General features: G+C 53.9%; 1 protein-coding gene across 1 annotated transcript in view; it reads left to right on the top strand.

The window, feature by feature from the left end:
- The first annotated feature begins 670 nt into the window (after positions 1-670).
- Positions 671-19,507, top strand: part of ENTPD2 (ectonucleoside triphosphate diphosphohydrolase 2) — a 47,968-nt gene continuing 29,131 nt past the window's right edge. The window contains exon 1 of the mRNA XM_048823008.2: positions 671-974. Coding sequence (XP_048678965.2) covers positions 861-974 — 114 coding nt within the window. The 5' untranslated portion in view covers positions 671-860. The remainder of the gene's footprint in view (positions 975-19,507) is intronic.

The raw sequence follows: 19,507 nt of genomic DNA, 5'->3' as shown, positions 1-19,507 counted from the left end.
CATACATGTCACACTGGCAGGGGTGGGCCCACGGTGTCCTTGCCAGCACTGGAATGGCTGGTACTCAGGCAACGTGTGACCGCCCTGTGTCTACACTGCGAACAAGGGGCTATCTACACAGCATTTTGGAGCAAGCGTGGGAGCGAGCCTCCCAGTCCAGGCTGGGCGAGTGGGGCTTGCGCTAAGGAAAAGAGCTGCGTAGACAGTGCTTGAAATGAGGCTAGGACGGGGGAGGGGGGCACGATTGGGTTTCACAACCCACCGTCAAAGCGCTGTCTACACAAGCCCCCTGCCCCACATCTCGCCACCTAGACTGGGGGCTCGCGCCTGCGCTGTGTGGACCTCCCCCCAAAGGGGTGTTCTTAAGGCAGGTTAAAGTAGCAGCGAAGGCAGAGCCGGGGGGGCCTGGAACTGGGGCTAGCGGCTGCAGGCCAACCCCCGGCTGCCCCACGCAGGCTCAGCCTGGGACGAGAGAGCCAAGAAGGGCGGCTGGCTGCCCCAGCGCAGCGCCCCCACTGCCTGCAGAGCCCAGCGGGGCGCGGGGCCCTGCTCTGGGCAGCTGGGAGACCAAAGGGGAGCGAGCGCCCGGCGCCCACCTGGCCCGGCCCCAGCCCCGGGGCGCAGCGCGCACGGCCCGGCGCAGCAGCAGCAGCAGCCCCGGCAGCCGCCGTGTCTCGGCCCCAGCGGGAGGAGGAGCCACGGGCCGATCACCTGCACCCCCTCGCCCGGGCTCCTGGCCCGTCTCAGCGCCCGGGCAGCGCGCCAGGAAGCAGGAGGAAGCCCCGCCTGCTCATGCAGCCGCCCCGGCCCCGGCCCCGGCCCCAGCCCGGCCGGCTCCAGTCCTGCGGGGACCGCACACCATGGCCAGGAAGGTGATCGCGGTGCTGCTGCTGCTGCTGTGCGGGATCGGCATCGTGGGCATCCTGCTGCTGTGGCTGCCCACCAAGGACCTGCGGGACCCGCCGGGCTTCAAGGTGAGCGGGGGCCACCCAGAGCCTGGGGAACACAGGGGCGCCCGGAGCCCCGGGGCCAGGCAGAGCCCGGGCGCCCGCAGCTCCCGAGATGCTGGCTCAGGGATCCCAGCGCCGGGGAGCCGTCCTGTCCCCCCCGCTGCAGCCGGGTGAACTCGGAGGCTCAGCTCCCTGGCAGGACAGCGAGCCCCCGCGTAACGCTGAGCTCAGGGCTGCTGGGCCGGTCCCTGCAAGCGCCCTTCCTTGCGAATAGTTTTATTTTCTCATTCAAAAAATACATGGCTGGAAAACCGTAGCGGGTTGAGATGCAGTTCTCCGCTCTAGGAGCAGCTCTCAGGGCTCGCTTGTCCCCGAGCTGAGCGCCCACTGTTGTAGTGAAGCCAGTGGGACCTGTGGACTTCGCCAGCCCCTGGGCAGAGCCAGCCCCTGTCTGAAAGAAAAATGTCTGCAGAAAATTTTGATTTTTTTTCCCCAGCAAAATTTTCAAAAGAAGCTGAAACCCCTCCCAAAATTTGACCCACACCCAGAATCATGTTTTTTGGCCAAAATCTTTTGAGTTGGGGGTATTTGAGTTTTTCAATTAAAAATCTAAATTTTCCGCAGAAAGCAGATCCTTCCCGTGAAAAATGTGTATTAGTCGAAAACCCCAATGTTCCCTCAAAAAACAGGTTTCTTGGAAAACTTTTGACCCGCCCAAGACTGATTTTACTATGTTGCCTTTTGTGAAGATTTGATAACTAAGATCCATACAGCTCTTAAGAGAGGCAAGGGTAGCACACTGCTAGCCGTGGATTTTAGAACTAGTCATTTCCTAGTCATTATTACCCCTTTGACAACGTGGTGCTTGTGTTTACCAATCCAGCCTCCCATCAGACATGTGCAAACACATAATGGGCCAGAGTCTCAGCTGGTGTAAATCATGCTATTGCCACCGAAAGGAAGAGATGCTGATTTACACCTGGCCTATATTCACTGTACTTTATGTAGTTTTGAATGACTAATGTCTCCTGCAGTTGATTCCTCACTGGGGGCCTTTTCTCTTTAACAAACTGCATTAATAATGATCAATATTTTATTCTGTAGCTAGGGTTTTGGGGAACTTTTCCTGAGGTTTCCCCAGCGTTAGTGGCTTTTGAGTTTCTGAGCACTGCTGTTGTTTTGGTGTTGCTGGGGGAACATGAATTTGCTTTTCAGACCTGCTCCTACTTTCCTTGTGCACCTCCCAAAGCCAAGGGAATTAGAGTGCCCAGGGAATGCAGGATCCGGTCTATGCCGGGTCATGCTTGTTCTAGGAAGGGCTCCACTTTCCTTGAGGCATGATGACTAAAGCAGGGCTTTAGAAAAACAAAACTGAGAGTCAAGGCTTTGTGCTGTCCCTGGATAGAACAAGCGCATCAGGATCCACTGGACAGTAAGAGGCACAGATGATAAACTCTCTTTGTTCCTCTCTTGCTTTATGATTCCTACAGGCCCCCTTTTCTTTTTTTCCCTCAAGTTGTGCACAGCAGGCAGGGCTGCTCTGCTCAAAGGATGAAGCATGTATGGGTGTTTGGTTACTGGGATACAGAGCATTTATAAATACACAGGGCTAGAGAGAAGGAAAAGAAATGAAGAAACTCCCTGAATCAGACTTACTGCTAGATAAAACCTCCCCCAAGTCTTCTGTGAGGGCTGATCAGCTGGGCAATAAAACCTGTGTATGGAATATTCTAGGAGCTTTAACAAAGTTAACGGGCCTGATTCTGATCTCACTTATCCCCATGTAAATTGGAAAGGACTGAAGTTAGATAGGTATGGGGGGGGGGAGGATTGGGCCCAGCTGACCTGGCTTGCACCACCTCAGGGGAGCCTTAAAGGGTGACATTCAGCAAATGCTGACAGCCAGGTCTGTCCTTCGGTTCCAGTCTCTAATCTCCCCTTCCTAGGAAAGAAGTGGGGGAAAGGGAGTGAACAAGCATGGTCCTGTTCTCCCTGCCCTAGAACAGAGAAGAAATGTTGGCAGCAGGGAGCATGAGCTTTGTCTTGCCCTCCCCCTGTGGAAGAAGTGGGATGATTCCCCAAAGTAAGGGTGGGGCTCTGTAGGACTCTGCTGCCGCTGGATTTGGCGCTTGCCCCAGATGTTGGGAATGGAGGGAGAGTCTGAAGGAGCCCAACCCATTCATCTGCCTCCCTCTACCCCCAGCCCGCTCTCTCTGTCCTGCCCCCCAACCCTGTGGAACTGGAACCCGGCAGGGTCCTTACAGCAGGGCCTCCATACAATGTGTGGGGCGGTGGGGGCATGCAGAACACGCCTGCCCACTCCACCTGGCCCCAGCCGCAGGCTGTCTTCAGCAGGTGGACACAGGCTCATGGAACAAAATTATGTTTGTTTCTTAATGCTCCTTGCCAGCTTGCTGCAAAGAGGAAAGACAGTAAATATGGGAACTAGAGCCCTGCAATTATCCAGCTTGTTAAAGTGGGTGGTAGTTCCTAGGATATTCCTGCTGATGTTGCTCGCCCTGTTTTACATGTCATGAGCCCTACCTCCAGGAGGCCACAGTAGTAGGCTGCATTAACTAAGTAAGGCCCAGCTGCTTTACTCAGGTGCAGCTCCCATTGACTGTGAGGGGAGTTTCATGTGCATGAATGACACCAGATTGGAGTCCTTAAGGGTACGTTTACACTGCAATAGAAGACCCACTGCAGCCACAGCTGGCCCAGGTCAGCTGACTGGGGCTCGCAGCTGTAAAGTTGCAGGGTAGACATTCAGGCTTGGGCAGGCACCTGGGATCCTCCCCCTCAAGAGGTCCTGGAGCCCAGACTCCAGCCCAAGCCCAAACATCTACTCTGCCTGAGCCGGCTGACTGGGTGCTGAGACTGGGTTTTTTATCGCAGGGGAGACTACTGTGAGTTGAGTCTTTTCTCCACGAACCACATGTATGGGTCTGAACCTACTTTCTAAACTGGGGCTCTGCCCCCGTTGAAATCAGTCAGGAGTGCTGCATCAGGCCCAGGGTCTGTTGCCAGCTGGCATCAAGCAGTTTCCCTGACTGGTGCAGAGAGCGATAATTTGCTATGAGAACTGTATTGCAAAACCTGGCGGTTGCCTCCCTGGGCAGGATGGGCGCAGTTAGTCCATTGCACCATCCTCTGGATAAAGAGCATCCTGAGCCTGCTTTCCAGGGCATCCTCGCTGGAATTGCACCAGCACCAACCCTGCTCCGTGGCTGCAGCCCCAGGGCTTTCCGCTGGAGGCTGCTGGACTCTCACTAGCCTGCTGTGATTTCCCAGCGATTCTCCTCTCTAGCCTGCCCCCTCAAGGCAGCTTTTGAAACCTTTAAAGGCGCTGGTCAGGAGCGGTTGGCACATGGTGAACCTGAGCCATCAGCCTGGCTCCAGTCTCCAGGCTGGACCTTCTGTGTCACTTGCTTTGCCTGTTACTGCTGGGCCCTTGTTAGTGTCGGCCCAGTTGAATTTACTGGCAGATTTGGAGAGTTCTCAGCAGCTATGGGATTAAAGTGCAGGTCACGTGGGAATTACATAAACGTCCAGCTCTGTTGCCTTCTCTTCCAGCCTGAAACTCTGCTTGGAATTCAGCTGCCACAAATAGTAACCCTAAAAATATCCCAAACTGTGTTTATTTCCCTACCCAAGGGCCTGATCCAATGAGGAGCACCCTAGATTCTCTTGGGTGGGTGGTGGCTGCTCGTTACCTAGAAGAACTGAGGTCTAATGCCCCATGCCGTCTCCTTTTTTATTTTTTTTTCTCAACTAGAATTCTGTAGGTCTTCTCCAAGTGGCCTTATAAAAAACCAGGCCAGCTAGTTCTCTCTTAGCAACTCCAGGGAGAGCTCTTGGAATGACCCCGTGATAAATGAGCAGGGAGGAGAGCATGCATGGATTTCCAGAAGGGACTGTAGCAGGGTGCTGGAAGGGCTCTCTTTCTGGCCAAGAGGCAGGGTCTCCATCAGTGGAGGTGAGGAGGTGTGGGAGCCAAGCTCTGGGATAGCGGCAAAGAGTCCTGTGGCACCTTATAGACTAACAGACGTATTGGAGCATGAGCTTTCATGGGTGAATACGCACTTCGTCAGATGCATGTGGAAATTTCCAGAGGCAGGTATAAATATGCAAGCTCTGGGATGCGTGTGTCTCCCTGAGCTAGGGCAGGCCCCTAGCGGTATGCTGAGTTATGCTATGAAGTGGTGAGAACTGGAACAGCCCAAGAGAGAATTAGCCTGGGGAAATGGCTCTGACCTTGGTCTCTCTGGATCCTGTGCCCCTGGGAGGCGAAGGTGCAGGTTGGACCCAGCATTTGGCATGAGGGACCATGTGTCTCATCATCCCAACTCCACTTCGGACAAACTTAAGGCGGGAGGTCGGGGGAAGGAAGGAGAGAGCTGCATGTGGCAGGGAGCCCAGAGATGAACTTTGCAGCAATCTAGCCGGCAGTGCCAATGCTCAGCCAATGCTCTGGGTGCTGGCCAGGGAAGCACTAAGAGATAGAGAGAATGCCAGGAAACTCAGCCGAACCTGTTGAAATCCTCCACATCTGCTCCTTTTTCAAGCAGCCAGGCCTGGCGGCTCTGTGGGACTCACAACTGGGCTGTGAGTCTGCAGTGACGGTATCAAGCCATCAACAGGGATGCTAGCCTCAGTTTCCTGGCTTCTGGGTCAAGCAGCACTTTCCCTTTGCCTGGAGATTTCACCCTGCGTGTTACCAGCTGCTTCAGAGCCTCCACGAGCTTCTTCAGCTCTTTGGCCGAGCCTCAGGGGCTCTGTGTCCCTCAGCCTTCCCCCGTCACCACACTGTGGCGGGAATCGACCGCGCGCCCCCAAACCTCAGCGCTCTGAGCCCTGCTGCCCTTTCCCAGGAGCAGAGCTTGGGTCCCGTCCGCAGAAACTGTGGTTCCTCTGATATAGCTGCTTCCGTGCAGGAGCTTCGTGCCCCCATTAGCGCAGCATTTGCCGCCTCGCCAGTGTGGTTAGTGAGAGAAGCTGCAACAACAGGCCCTGCATCTCTCTGGGCTTTCCCCACTGCTGCTCGGTGACGGCCTGGCACGGTGCTAAGGAGAGCTGCGCCCGAATGCGGCACTGGGTCAGTGATGGGGAGAGTCCATCTTCCACAAGCAGCAAGGGTTGGGCCCCTTCCACCATGGAAATCTGTTCCTGTCTGCACCCTCCAGCTGCTGCCTGGTGCCTTTTACCTGCCCTTTGCAGAGGGGAAGGGAAGCTGGCAGCCAGCTGGCTAAGGCTGATGTTTCCACTGGGACAGCTGAGCTGGGCTGGTCCTGGAGGAGGCTGCTAAGTGACACAGGAAAAGAAGCTCTGAAACGTCCCGTGTGTCATGCAGAAACCTTGCTGTGGTTGAGTATTCCAGTGCTGTGCGTGCATAGCCCCAGGAATTCCTACACTGGCACATCTACATCGCTCCGAGATGTGAATTTTTCACACCCCTGAGCAATGCAGTTAAGCTGACCGAACTCCCGATGTACACAGCGCTTGGTCAACGGGAGAATTCTCCCATCGAGCTAGCTACCACCCCTCCGGGAGGTGGATTCCTATGTTGATGGCAGAACCCCTCCTGTGCCATCGTGGTGAGCCACACCCTCAGTGTACAGCTTACATTTGTGGGTGGGAGTGTGGTCTAGTGGTTAGAATACAGCACTGGGAGGCAGGACACCCCTTTGCTGCCTGCATGTGACTTTGGATAAGGTCACTTCCCCACTCTGTGCCTCAATTTCCCACTGTGTAGTGGACGTACTTGTGCTCTGTGAGAGCGCTTTGAGATCATCAGAGGCAAGTGCTACCTAAGGGCAGAGTGTTATCAATGGAGGGCATTGTAACGTTGTCATTCACAAATAGGCTGGCAGCAGGGCAGAGGCCTGAGTGCCGGGCTGCTTGTCAGCTGCTTAGGGTGAGGGTGGAGGAATGTTGGCTGCAGGTGGCAGGAAGGAGATAGGTGAGGTTGTGAAAGGGGAATTGATGATTGGAGCATAGATTGGATATGGAATGATGGAACTGCTTATCTCCTTGCCTTTTATGGCTTGCCTTACAGTCAGGCAACCTTGACTCAAAGTGAAAGGAGTGTTGCAAATGGCAAGTTAAACTTTCTGTACTCTTTTGAAGGCGCGCTGTAATTAGACATTCCTAATTAATGGCAGTGTTAAGCAACCATCCTGGATCCAGTTGCTCAGACAAAATGAAAAAAACAGGAGGGACTTAAGGCATGTCTACATTTGCCATTTAAAGCGGAAAAAGTCCCTTTTTTGCGCAAATACCATGGGAGCATCTGCACTTGCCAATAACTTTTTGTGGTGAAACTCAGAAGTTTCACTGCAGAAAGAAAATCACTTCCATGAGAGGCATACACTGTTACTGTTGCTTTTGCAGTGATGTGCAAGGGAAGACACATTCTTCCTGTTTACAGAGCCTTTAGCCTCCTGAGGGTATCCCACAGTGCCTAGGTGACCACTCTGTCCAGCAGCCAAGTAAACAAACGTCCCCCACTTCCCCTGTAAAGCCCTGGGAACTTTGAAACTCCCCTGCCTGTTGTCCGGCAAGTGCTCACATATCATCTGGCCAGGTGACAATGGCTGCTCCATGAGCAAACGATCCCTTATGCTGAGGTACTGGAGCTGATCAGTATTTGGGGGAGGAGGCTTTGCAGGGACCCAGGATGCCCCGTGATCACACGCCCCCTTCCCCCAAGGCCTATCGTCAAAATAGAGAGAGCTGCACTGTGGGATAGCTGCCCTTAGTGCGCTGCTCTCATCGGGGATGGAAGTGCTGCAAATGTGAACACTCTCTGACGCCTGTGGAAGTGGGTGAGTACACAAACCAGCGCTTTTCTTTCACCGGCTCACTGTCTCTGCAAATGTAGACATAGCCTTAGGGCTGGCTTTTCAGAAGAGCTCAGGGAGGGATTTTCCAGGGCTCAGCAGCGCCCAACCTGCACCAAGCGCTCTGAGCTCTTTTGGAAATCTGATCTCAGCTGTACATGGGGGCTTTGTGCTCTTCTGAACACCTGGCCACTACAGAACTTCCCTTGAACGATAGAACTGATCCTTCCCACAGCCAGAACCCATCAGTCACAATAGCCTATCCCCATAGCTACCATATCCCCACCCCATCAATCTGCCTGCTCCTCTCATCTCTATGAGAATGGATGGGCCTGTGAGGTTCACAGCCCCAGGTCCTGGCAGACCAAAGGGGAGTGAGCCCCAAAGCAGAGTCCTTCACAGAAAACATCTGGTGAACTTAAATGAAAAAGAACCAGTGTCTGGCCCAAGTGAGCCCTTAATAAGGCTGGCAGGGCAGGGCAAAGCTGGAATCTGCACTGGAATGACTGTCAGCTCTCTGGAGCAGGGACTGTCTTTGCTCCCTCTTTGATCTTCAAAGACTCGATCCTAAGACCAAGACACTGGAGAGGCTTCTTGTTGAGGCACTTTTTGCAGATGACTGTGCCTTGATGGCCCATAGACAAGACGACCTTCTGGTCATCGCTGATAGATTTTCTGAAGCATCCCAGCTCTTTGGCCTCACCATCAGTCTCAGGAAGACCGAGGTCTTGTTCCAACCAGCACCTCATTCCAATGCCCCAGTGCCAGCCATCTTCATCCAAGGCACAGACCTGAAAAATGTGGATCAGTTCAAGTATTTGGGCAGCACCGTCTCAAGTGACAGTTCCCTTGATCAGGAAATCTCCAGAATTAGTAAAGCCAGCCAGGTCCTCGGCTGACTTCGAACAAAAGTTCTTAACCAACACAACATCTGTCTCTCCACCGAATTGAAGATCTAAAGTGCAGTGGTTCTAACATCTCTCCTGTATGGATCTGAGACGTGGACTCTTTATAGATGTCACAGTAAACAGCTTGAGCAATTTCACATATGCTCCCTCTGCTCAATAATGAGCATTCGCTGGTAGGACAGAGTGACCGATATTAAGGTCCTTGAGAGAACAAACACAACCAGCATTGAGGAAACGTTACTGAGAGCACAACTTAGGTGGATCGGGCATGTCATCAGAATGGAAGACACCGTCTCCCAAAACAGATCTTGTTTGGGGAGCTGAATCCGGGCAAAAGAAAGAAGAGTCATCCATATGAGCGCTTCAAAGATAATCTGAAGAGGAGTCTCCAGTGGGTTGGCATCAATACCAAAGAACTTGAGCAAATGGCTCAAAACAGGACTCGCTGGCTGCCTCTGACAGGATCAGCATGTGACAAGTTTGAGTGGGAGCAACGAAATTATGTCCAGGCTGCACGTGAAAGGTGCCATAAAGCTGCATCATCAAACATCGTAGATACAGATTTCCCATGCCCTCAGTGCAGCCGACTCTGTGCATCATATGCGTAGCCATATATGAGAATTGCGACAATATCATCAGCGATGGACTACCAATATATATGTACAGCGCCCGGCACCGTGGGGTCCTGGGCTGTGACGAGGGCTCCTAAGTGCTATGGTAAAGCACTGATAATTATTGCAGGGACTATTGATGCAAATGTGCAGTCTACTGCGAGTTTGCTATAGGTACTTGCTGGGGGTGCAGCCGAGGCTGAGGGTGCCCTGGATTACTCTCTGAGGAGTGCAGTGTGTGTTTGAGAGTCTGGGGTGGGGGGAGGGGGAGAAGGTGGGCCTTGTTAACCTCAGACACAGAGTACTCTTGCCTGGCTTCTTTACAGGTTAAATCTTATGCCCCTTCCCCGCCTTTAATCTTGGGGTGATCATGGTGCTCTGTGAGTGAGGGGGATCATTCTAGCTAGATCCAGGCACAATGAGTCAGCAGGATTAAGGGGCACCAGTAGAGCTGGAGGTAGGGGCATCCAGGGCTGGGATAGCGGGTTGGGATTGAGGGGCACCAGCAGGGCTGTGAGTGGGGGTGCTGAGGGCTCGGAGAGCAGGGAGCTGTGGGTTGGGATTGAGAGGCACCATCAGAGCTGGGGAGGCGGGGGAAGGGAGCCCAGGGCTGGGTTTGCAGGGGCTGCAGGTCGGGATTCAGGGGCACCGGCAGAGCTGGAGTGGGGGAGTCCAGGACTGGGATAGCAGGGAGCTGTGCGTTGGGACTAGGGTAGCCAGCCCTCCTGGTTTCACCAGGAGTCTCCTGGAATTGGAGGCTACTGAAGCCAAACCGGGAGATTTTAGGCGCTGAAAGTCCAGTGGGGCTAAAGCAGGCTCCCTACCTGCCCTGGCCCCGCACTGCTCCCAGAAGCGGCTGGCATGTCCCTGCGGTCCATGGGGGTGGGATCAGGGGGACTCCGTGTGCTGCCCCCACCCCCAGAACAGAATCCGCAGCTTCCATTGGCCGGGAACTACAGCCAATGGGAGCTGCGGGGACAGTATCTGCGGGTGTGGGCAGCGCTTCCCTGATCGCCCCCCCAGGGGCCGTGCCTCTGCCTAGCCACTTCTGAGAGCGGCGCAGGGCCAGGACAGGTAGGGAGCCTGTCTTAGCCCTGCTGCCCCACTGCCCGGGAGCTGCCTGAGGTAAGTGCCTCCTGGCCAGAGCCCATACCCCCTCCTGTACTCCAACCCCCAGCCCTAAGCCCCCTCCTGCACCCAAACTCCCTACAAGAGCCCGCACCCCCTCCTACACCCCAACCCGTGTCCCAACCCAGTGAAAGTGAGTGAGGGTGGGAGGAGAGCGAGAGACGGAGGGATGGAGTGAGCAGGACGGGGCCTCAGGGAAGGGGCAGGGCAGGGAGTGGGGCCAGGGTGTTTGGGCTTGTGTGGTTAGACAGTTGGAAACCCTAGTCAGGACTGAACCCACTACTCTCGGAGTACCCCTGGTGCAGGGGGCAGAAGAGGGCATGGCCAAGGCATTCCCCTGCTCCAGCTATTCCCCAGTGGTGTGAGGCCTACAGGGGCCATTGTCATCTGGGTGCAAGTTGGGCAGAGCTCAGGGATGCCCTAATGTGTGTCAGGGCTGACCCGCCCCCATGCCCAGCATTTTCCCACCGCTGACATTTCACCCTGACTCCCGCTCTTCATCATCCTTTTATCTTTGTGATTGACCTCGAATGCAGTCATTGAACAGTTCAAGCCCTAGTAGAACAGTACCCCGGCTGGCCTTTGTTGTCGCTGGCTCCTTGGCCCCCTGTAGACACCTCATGAGAGCGACTCTCCACCCATCCCCTCCTGTTGGCGTTACACTGCCATCTCCTGCTTGATGCCCTACTGGAGACTTGGCACAGCATCGCTGGAAGCAGAGCGTCGGCACGCTCAGGCCCTATGTACGCACAACAGCCGCCCCAGGTGTTCTGCACCATCTGCTGTGAGATCTTGGTGGGCTGGGCCCCCTACGATGGTCTCGCCCCAATGTGGTTGGGAAGTCAAGAGTGTTGCTATGCTATTGAAAAGTACCCAGCCCCCAACTCCGAGCAAGCATACCCTGGACAGCCACCCTGGAAAGATGTGTGGGTGCATCATGGTCCTGTTCCATGGGACCTCAGCATCAGGGTAGGCATGATTAAACCATGGAGTGAAAGAGGAAGGTGGGGGAGGGAAATCTCTGAGCTGATGTGTTTGTGAACTGGCCTCAGAGCTGGGCCCACTGACACACACAAGCAGGGAATCAAAGGACAATGTTGCAGGAGAAAGCGGCTTATTAAAGAAAAACTAGGTCAGAGCTTAACCTGATTTGAATTCTGTCTTCGTATTCCTACTGGAGACATAACACTTTCTCCCACCAGCTGACGAGCATTCAGGGCCAACTGGTAGAAGAGCTTGTGTAAAAATGGACTTAGCCCTGGGAAAGGTACAGCACCCCAGGAGGAGCAGAGCAGGTGCAGGGTGGACAGCAGCAACGCCTGTCTCCTCCCCTCCAGGTTGCCCCAACAGTGAGATGGCAGGAAAGTTCATTCTCCATGCCTATCCAACCTGTGCCCTTCTGCTGTGAGTTTGCTGTGTGGTATGGGCCTGTGTCCAACCTTGGGCCTGGACTGAGACATGGAGCTTGTCCAAAGTTAAATGATGCACTGGCTCTTAAGTGTCTGAAACACTAAACGTCAAACTGAAAGGCCTCCAATTGTCACCGTGCCCTGGAGTGACACACAGGCAACCTGGTGAGGATCTGACCAGAGCTTCCTCAGCAGCCAGGCTTAGGCTAGGGAACTCCCTTCTGTCACAGGTGCCAACTTTTGTCAGCACCGGTGGGTTCTTGCGCCCCCCCACCCCGCCCTGCCCCAACTCCACCCCTCCCTGCCCCTATTGGAACCCTCCCCAAATCCCCGCCCCGGCCCCGCCTCCTCCCACAAGTGCATCGCATTCCCCTTCCTCCTCCCTCCCTCCCAGGCTTGCCGTGTGAAACAGGTGTTTCGCAGCGCAAGCGCTGGGAGGGACGGGGGAGAAGCAGGACCCAGCAGCGCGCTCAGGGGAGGAGGCGGAGCGGAGGCGGAGGTGAGCTGGGGCGGGGCAGGGAGCTGCTGATGGGTGCAGAACACCCACCAATTTTTCCCTGTGGGTGCTCCAGCACCGGAGCACCCACGGAGTCGGCGCTGATGCCTTCTGTTAGAGCTGAGAATGATCAGGGGTTTTGCCCCTTCCAGAGGAAAGTGGAAATCTCCCTACTTCAGCTTGGCCGCAGCAAAGACCCTGGTGAGGGGGGGACGGTGAAGGTGGAGGGGACAGATTTCAGGGTGGAGAGAGGAAACTAGACTACGTGTGAGCCTCTCAGTGGTGATGGCATAGGTGCTGGAACTAGGGTGTTGCCACACCCCCTGGCTCGAATTAGTTTCCATCATACACAGGGTTTCCAGTTTGGTTCGATGGCTCTCAGCACCCCGACTATACGAATTGTTCCAGCTCCGCTGGCCGGTGGTGATGGTTTTATTAGGTGCTGAGGTGCTCTGGTGGTGATCACAGTGTAAGTGCTTAGACAGCTCCGTTCTGAAGACCCTCAAGCGTCAACCTGCTGCCTACAGCAGCCCCCCACAGCCTGGTGGGGCTGAGCGAGGGAGTGTGGATACGTGGGGTCAGGGCTGCAAGCCTGTCTCTCAAATGTCCCTCTTCTCTAGGGACGTCACTCACGTTTCATCCCCAAATTCCCAGTGTCTCCCCTTCTCATCGGTTATTGACAATTGTTCACATCAGAAGTGAAGAATTCATCATTCGTAAGGCCAGACGGGACCCGTACGAGACCTCCAGGGCCCAGACTGTCGCCCCATGACACCCGCATTGACCCAAACAGCTTGTGTCTGCGCTGCAGTGTAACTCTGAGCTAGACAGCCAGGCTTCATTGAAAGGAGAATGTCCCATGTTGCAATGGTTAATTACCATTCCTGTTTAAAACTGTGGCTCTCAATGCCAGTTTGCTTAACTTCAGTCCTGCCAGGGAGGTCTCAGAGCGCCGGTTACCCTGCAGGAAGGAATCCCACGGCATTTTTAAATTTTCTGCCCAAATAATGCTTGTGCATCCCTCATTTGGGGTCACACGCTGCACCCCGCATTTGGGCCTGCACTGGCTGAGGGACAGGTGCCTGATTTCTGTCTAAGTGACTCGCACCGGGTATCTAGGCCCTTAATCTGCTCTGATCTTCAGGCCAGGCGGAGATGGGGGCAGCCATCAGATGGTCTGTGTGCCCCTGGAGGATGGTGTGGATTGCACTCTCAGCAAATTTGCGGATGATACTAAACTGGGAGGAGTGGTAGATACGCTGGAGGGGAGGGATAGGATACAGAAGGACCTAGACAAATTGGAGGATTGGGCCAAAAGAAATCTGATGAGGTTCAATAAGGATAAGTGCAGGGTCCTGCACTTAGGACGGAAGAACCCAATGCACAGCTACAGACTAGGGACCGAATGGCTAGGCAGCAGTTCTGCGGAAAAGGACCTAGGGGTGACAGTGGACGAGAAGCTGGATATGAGTCAGCAGTGTGCCCTTGTTGCCAAGAAGGCCAATGGCATTTTGGGATGTATAAGTAGGGGCATAGCGAGCAGATCGAGGGACGTGATCGTTCCCCTCTATTCGACATTGGTGAGGCCTCATCTGGAGTATTGTGTCCAGTTTTGGGCCCCACACTACAAGAAGGATGTGGATAAATTGGAGAGAGTCCAGCGAAGGGCAACAAAAATGATTAGGGGTCTGGAACACATGAGTTATGAGGAGAGGCTGAGGGAGCTGGGATTGTTTAGCCTGCAGAAGAGAAGAATGAGGGGGGATTTGATAGCTGCTTTCAACTACCTGAAAGGGGGTTCCAAAGAGGATGGCTCTAGACTGTTCTCAATGGTAGCAGATGACAGAACGAGGAGTAATGGTCTCAAGCTGCAGTGGGGGAGGTTTAGATTGGATATTAGGAAAAACTTTTTCACTAAGAGGGTGGTGAAACACTGGAATGCGTTACCTAGGGAGGTAGTAGAATCTCCTTCCTTAGAGGTTTTTAAGGTCAGACTTGACAAAGCCCTGGCTGGGATGATTTAACTGGGAATTGGCCCTGCTTCGAGCAGGGGGTTGGACTAGATGACCTTCTGGGGTCCCTTCCAACCCTTATATTCTATGATTCTATGACATGTACACAATTGGGGGAGCAGAACTCCAGCTTAAAGCATGTTTGTGCAATGAGAGGCTGGCGGGCTTGCCTGGGGGCAGCAGACGGTGTTGGGAACCTGTTCTGCCAGCGTCTGATGGGAAAGGCCATCACCAAGCACTAGCCAATGAGAGAGCAAATGGGTCTCCATAAAGCTCTTTGCCGGTGTGCCCAGCAGCTCAACAGCAAAGCCTCCATCCTACAGCATCAGCAGTTGGCCTCACTGGGGTGGAAGTAGAAGAATGTGGCTAGTGTACTCTTCTTGAGCTCCAAGGTGATGGGTTCAAATCCTGATTAGGTCACAAGTGAGTTTGGTGAGCTCAGAGCCACCAGTGGGTATCTGGCCTTTTATTAACTGTCTCTGCCCACGCAAAGGTGTCCTTGGGGATGCTGGGTTCATGTAAACCCAGCCACTTCATGGGAGAGGAACGATTCAGCCTAGGACAGCCAAGAGTTAACAGAACACCAGCTACCGGAAGCACCTTTGAACCCCCTGAATATGGAAGTTGCTGAGTGGAAAACCAAGACACTGGCCCTGGGTTTGACCAAGTTTAAATTTAGCTCTGCTAGATCTATCAGTTGATTTCATTTCCCCTCTCTCTGCAGGGGTGAGGTGAGGCTTGCAACAGTCTAGCACCAGCAGGAGAGTGAATTTGTGTGGGGGGGGTGGAGGGTGAGAAAACCTGGATTTGTGCTGGAAATGGCCCACCTGTTGATCACTTTAGATAAGCTATTACCAGCAGGACAGTGGGGTGGGAGGAGGTATTGTTTCATGATTTCTGTGTGTATATAAAGTCTGCTGCAGTTTCCACGGTAAACATCTGATGAAGTGAGCTGTGGCTCACGAAAGCTCATGCTCAAATAAATTGGTTAGTCTCTAAGGTGCCACAAGTACTCCTTTTCTTTTTGCGAATACAGACTAACACGGCTGTTCCTCTGCAACCTCTGATTGTTTGCTCATCGGTGACATGCTTCAGCGCGTGCTGCACTGGGATCCCGACCCTCGCTCTCAGGACAGGCTCCCTTGTGGTCCTTCTGAGACTCAGGAACTGGTCTGAAGGATGCCTGGTCTAGGAGTCCTATAGAGTCCTCAGTATTAGGACCAGCCTTGTGGATTTGTGTGTGAATCTGCCCTGCAGGCTCCGTTCCCTATGGCTGGGACGTGCTGCTGGCAGGTCATTAGGAAGCAGGAATCCCAGCCTGGACATCTTCCTCCTTCAGCCTTGTCATTATGCCTCTTGCCACCACCCCAGCTCCCCCAGAGAATTGATCCCGAGTGAATGAGATGGGAGGGAGCCCTGTGCCCAGGACGGAGCATCAGGAAACCTGGGGACTAGACCTGGCTCTACCGCAAACTCGCAAGTCATTTCCCTTCTCCGTGCCTCAGTTTCCCCACCTGGAACTTGGGGAGAACTCATCCCTGGTCCAATGGGGCGCTGTGCAGGTTAATGTTTGTAGGGCCCCATAGCTCGATAAAAGACTCCAGCAATGCATGCAGGCAAGTCAGACCTCATTATTAAACCCCCTCCCCACGGCTCTGCCTTGGCCTCTTGCTGTGACGCCCCTGACATTCTGGTTCTAGGTTTCTGAGAGGAGACTCTTGGGCCATCGGTTAATCTCTTAAAATGGGGCATCCTAACTAGGTTTCACTCATGACCTCACCAGGTTTCCAGAGGGGAAAGCCTAATGCACTAACCCACTGCACCTCTCTCGCTGCCCGGCAGGGGCCCTATTCATCAGTCCAGTTGGGTACAGTTTGCCAGCAGGGACTGAGATCTGTACATATTTGGTTTGTTTTCCTCTCCAGAGGGCTCTTTCTGTAGCTGGACCCCAAACCTGGCAGCTGCCCTCCAGATCTGTATGTTTATCTCTACTATGCCCATCCCCCACAGTACATGCCTGTCTCCCTTAGGGTTACTGTCTCCATCCCTGGGGTGGATTATGGCTGGAAGGTTACAGCAAATCGGTGGTTTTAAGTCCCAGCTTAGCTGCTCCAGAAGCTCATTCTACAGCTGGCACTTTCCTCTGAAAGCATCCCACCTTTGATTCTCGTGAGTATCACCCGAAACTGCACCCTGAAGGATGCAGCTGTCTCAGAGGGTCATAGATAGGAGTTGCAATATCTGGTGTGGCTGGGTCCTGCTCTACCGCGGGACTTGACAATCAAGACCAAGGCCTTGCAGTGGAACCGGGTGCCAGGCATTGTGGCAGGTGAGCAATAAGGTATGCCAAGCTGGCAATTTGGGGAATACAGCTCACCTTGCACAGAAGGTAGTGTGGCTGTAACTGCCTGCCATTCAGTGGTTACTGGCCTGAATCCTAGTGGCACAGGAGTTAAGGGGAATGCTGCTGGTTACATCTGTCCTGTCCTACTGTCCCATCTCCATTGCAGATGTGCTGTGTCTGGGCGCCACATTGCTCTTGATGTCCTCTCCTGCTGTATTATAACCCCCGTTTGGTCTTGCCTGTTTGCCTGGGTGCAAACTGTGTCCTGCACGGTGTATTTCACAAAGCAGACATGGGGACAGCACTTTGGCTTGCAGAACTTGGAATAATTCCACCAATACAGCCGTTCCAGGATGGAGACCCTAGGCAGGTGGCTTTGATCTGTGTTTTAAGGCTGGGTGGCCGGCTGATGGGAGATAGGAGTGCTCCTTCCACATCGCCACACATGGCAGCCTGCTGGGAAATGCTAAACACCATTCTCCTCCCCTGCGGTGTGCGATGAGGGGAGAGGCTGGTTCTGGGCTGCTGGCTGATGTGAGCTCTACGGCGGGAATGGCTAGGAAATGGAGATCCTTGGGGCACTGTTTACAGTAGGACTGGGCTATGTGTCTGTGCTCTGTAACTCCAGGGAAGCAGTCTATAAACAGGCGGAGACAGGGGCTGGGATTTCATCTATTAATATCAGCTGTGCTGGCATTGTGGTTCGTTCTTGTGCATCACTGTCTCCAGTCAAGGCTCTGTCCTGGGGCAGGTTGGGAGAGGAGGCTGAGGCGGTGAAGCCCCTTTGAGTAGCTCACGCAGTGTGTACCCCAGCTCTGACTCGCCTCAGCTCGGCCCACGGGCCGTGCTCTTTGATCCCTGTGCTGGGGTTTTATCTTAGCCCTCAGAGTTCTGCAAGGCATCTTCTTGCACTGGCAGGGGGGGAGGGTGTATAGTACAGGCAGGCGCTGGCTGGCTTCCCTGCACACTTGTCAGTGCATCCCAGCACATACCCGGGGCACCCCTGGCTACTGCACCCTGAGGACTCCCACACATCTTTTCCAACCTGCTATAGAGCTGTTTTCCCTGTCCTGTGGCTCTCGCTAACCGGTTCTCATTTCTTTCCCACCTCCACTCCCCGCTGCTCTCTGCATTCTCTGCTGCCCTCTCCTTTGTGTCTCACTTCTTTTTTCACCCCAGGTGCTGCTCCTCAGATTTTCCCGTCCCCATGGCCCATCTTCCGGCCGCTTCACCAACTTTTCACACAGCTTTACTTCTCTCTCCCCTCCGGTCCCCGCCACCCTCACACTGCTCTGCCTGATGGCTTGGCCAGGCAGGTTAAGTACTTACTATGACCTAGTGCAGGGGTCAGCAACCTGTGGCATGAGTGCCAAAGCCGGCATGCGAGCTGATTTTTAGTGGCACTCTGCTGCCAGCCAGGGTCCCGGCCGCTGGCCCTGCTCAGCCTGCTGCCGGCCTGGATGGACGGAACCCCAGACCGTCTGCGGGCTGGGCAGGGCCGGCGCCGGCCGCCAGGACCCCAGTTGGCAGGGGCCGGTGGACAGAACCCCAGACCGGCTATGGGCTGAGCGGCTCAGCGGGCTGCTGGTCTAGGGTTCTGTCTGCCAGCCCCGCTCAGCCCGCAGCCGGCCCAGGGTTCTGTCGGGGGGGCCCTGTAAATGTAAAATGTATTACTGGCAGGCGAAACCTTAAACTAATGAAGACCTGGCATGCCACTTCTCAAAGGTTGCTGACCCCTGACCCAGTGGCTGACCCATGCCAGCCCCGTGAGTGCTCGGCTCCTCGTGCTGGTGCAGGTTCATATGTTGCCGGACCAAACCAAGCAAGAGAGCCAGGCGAACCCTGGAGTTTCCAGTTTGCTGACGATTCTGGAAAAATTGCAAGTTATATTTATTTATGGCTGAACAAAGCTCTTCATCCTCCCCCAGCGAACGTTTCACTGTGAGCGTGAGCATTTTAAACATTTTTTTTTAATAAAACAGAAGGAAATATAAAAAAAACCCCAAAATGTTTTGAACATATAAAAATGAAACATTTTGATTTTTTTTCCCAGTGTCTTTTTCGGGTCATGGTTTTTTACCGAAGCAATTCGGCAAACTGCCACGAGTTCTTGGGAGTGTCAGTATAGTCGAACCTGCATTTTTTTTTTTTTTTTCCCCCCTGAAAAAAAGATTTTGGCTGAAAAATTTTGCCCAGCTCTACCCATCCGCCGGCCTTCTCCAGCCTGCCCCACCCCCACCTCTACACGTGCCCTCTGACACATCCCTGTCTGTTTGCAGTTTTCTCTGTGGCTGTCCCAGAAGCACAGAGCATTGTTCTTGTAAAAGAACCCCCTTCCAGGTATGCTTGTAAGACATCAAAGCCCCAGATGGAGAGATCCTGGCCATGAATGCCTCGAGCAAAATCCTTACACACAGGGCACTTGTGGGAAAGGGCGTTGGGACCAAGGAAACCTATTCTGTGAAGTGCCTCGCATTTATCTGAATAGAAGCTCTCTTGGACAGACCTACAAAGACTGTCTAATCTCACAGTGGCTTTGATGAGGCATCAAGAGCTGATCTGTCATTTAAACCAGCAACTGCACACCCCGTAGCTGAGGTCTCGCCAATTAGACACTCTGACCAGGCAGTTCTACTCTGGGCTAAATCCTTTAGTCTTTAGTGCAGCAAATCTTCTGTAGATTTAAAGGAGAGATTTGCATGATTAAGGACCATGGAATTTGGCTTTAGGTAAAGATTGCTCCTATTCACTCAATGGACTTACTCCCCCTGTGTATTCAGACCTAGATCTGGGGACTTTGATGGCTAAAG

This window comes from Caretta caretta, chromosome 16, assembly GCF_965140235.1.
Source record: "Caretta caretta isolate rCarCar2 chromosome 16, rCarCar1.hap1, whole genome shotgun sequence".
Classification (NCBI taxonomy): Eukaryota; Metazoa; Chordata; order Testudines; family Cheloniidae; genus Caretta; species Caretta caretta.
This window is presented reverse-complemented; position numbering and strand designations above follow the sequence as displayed.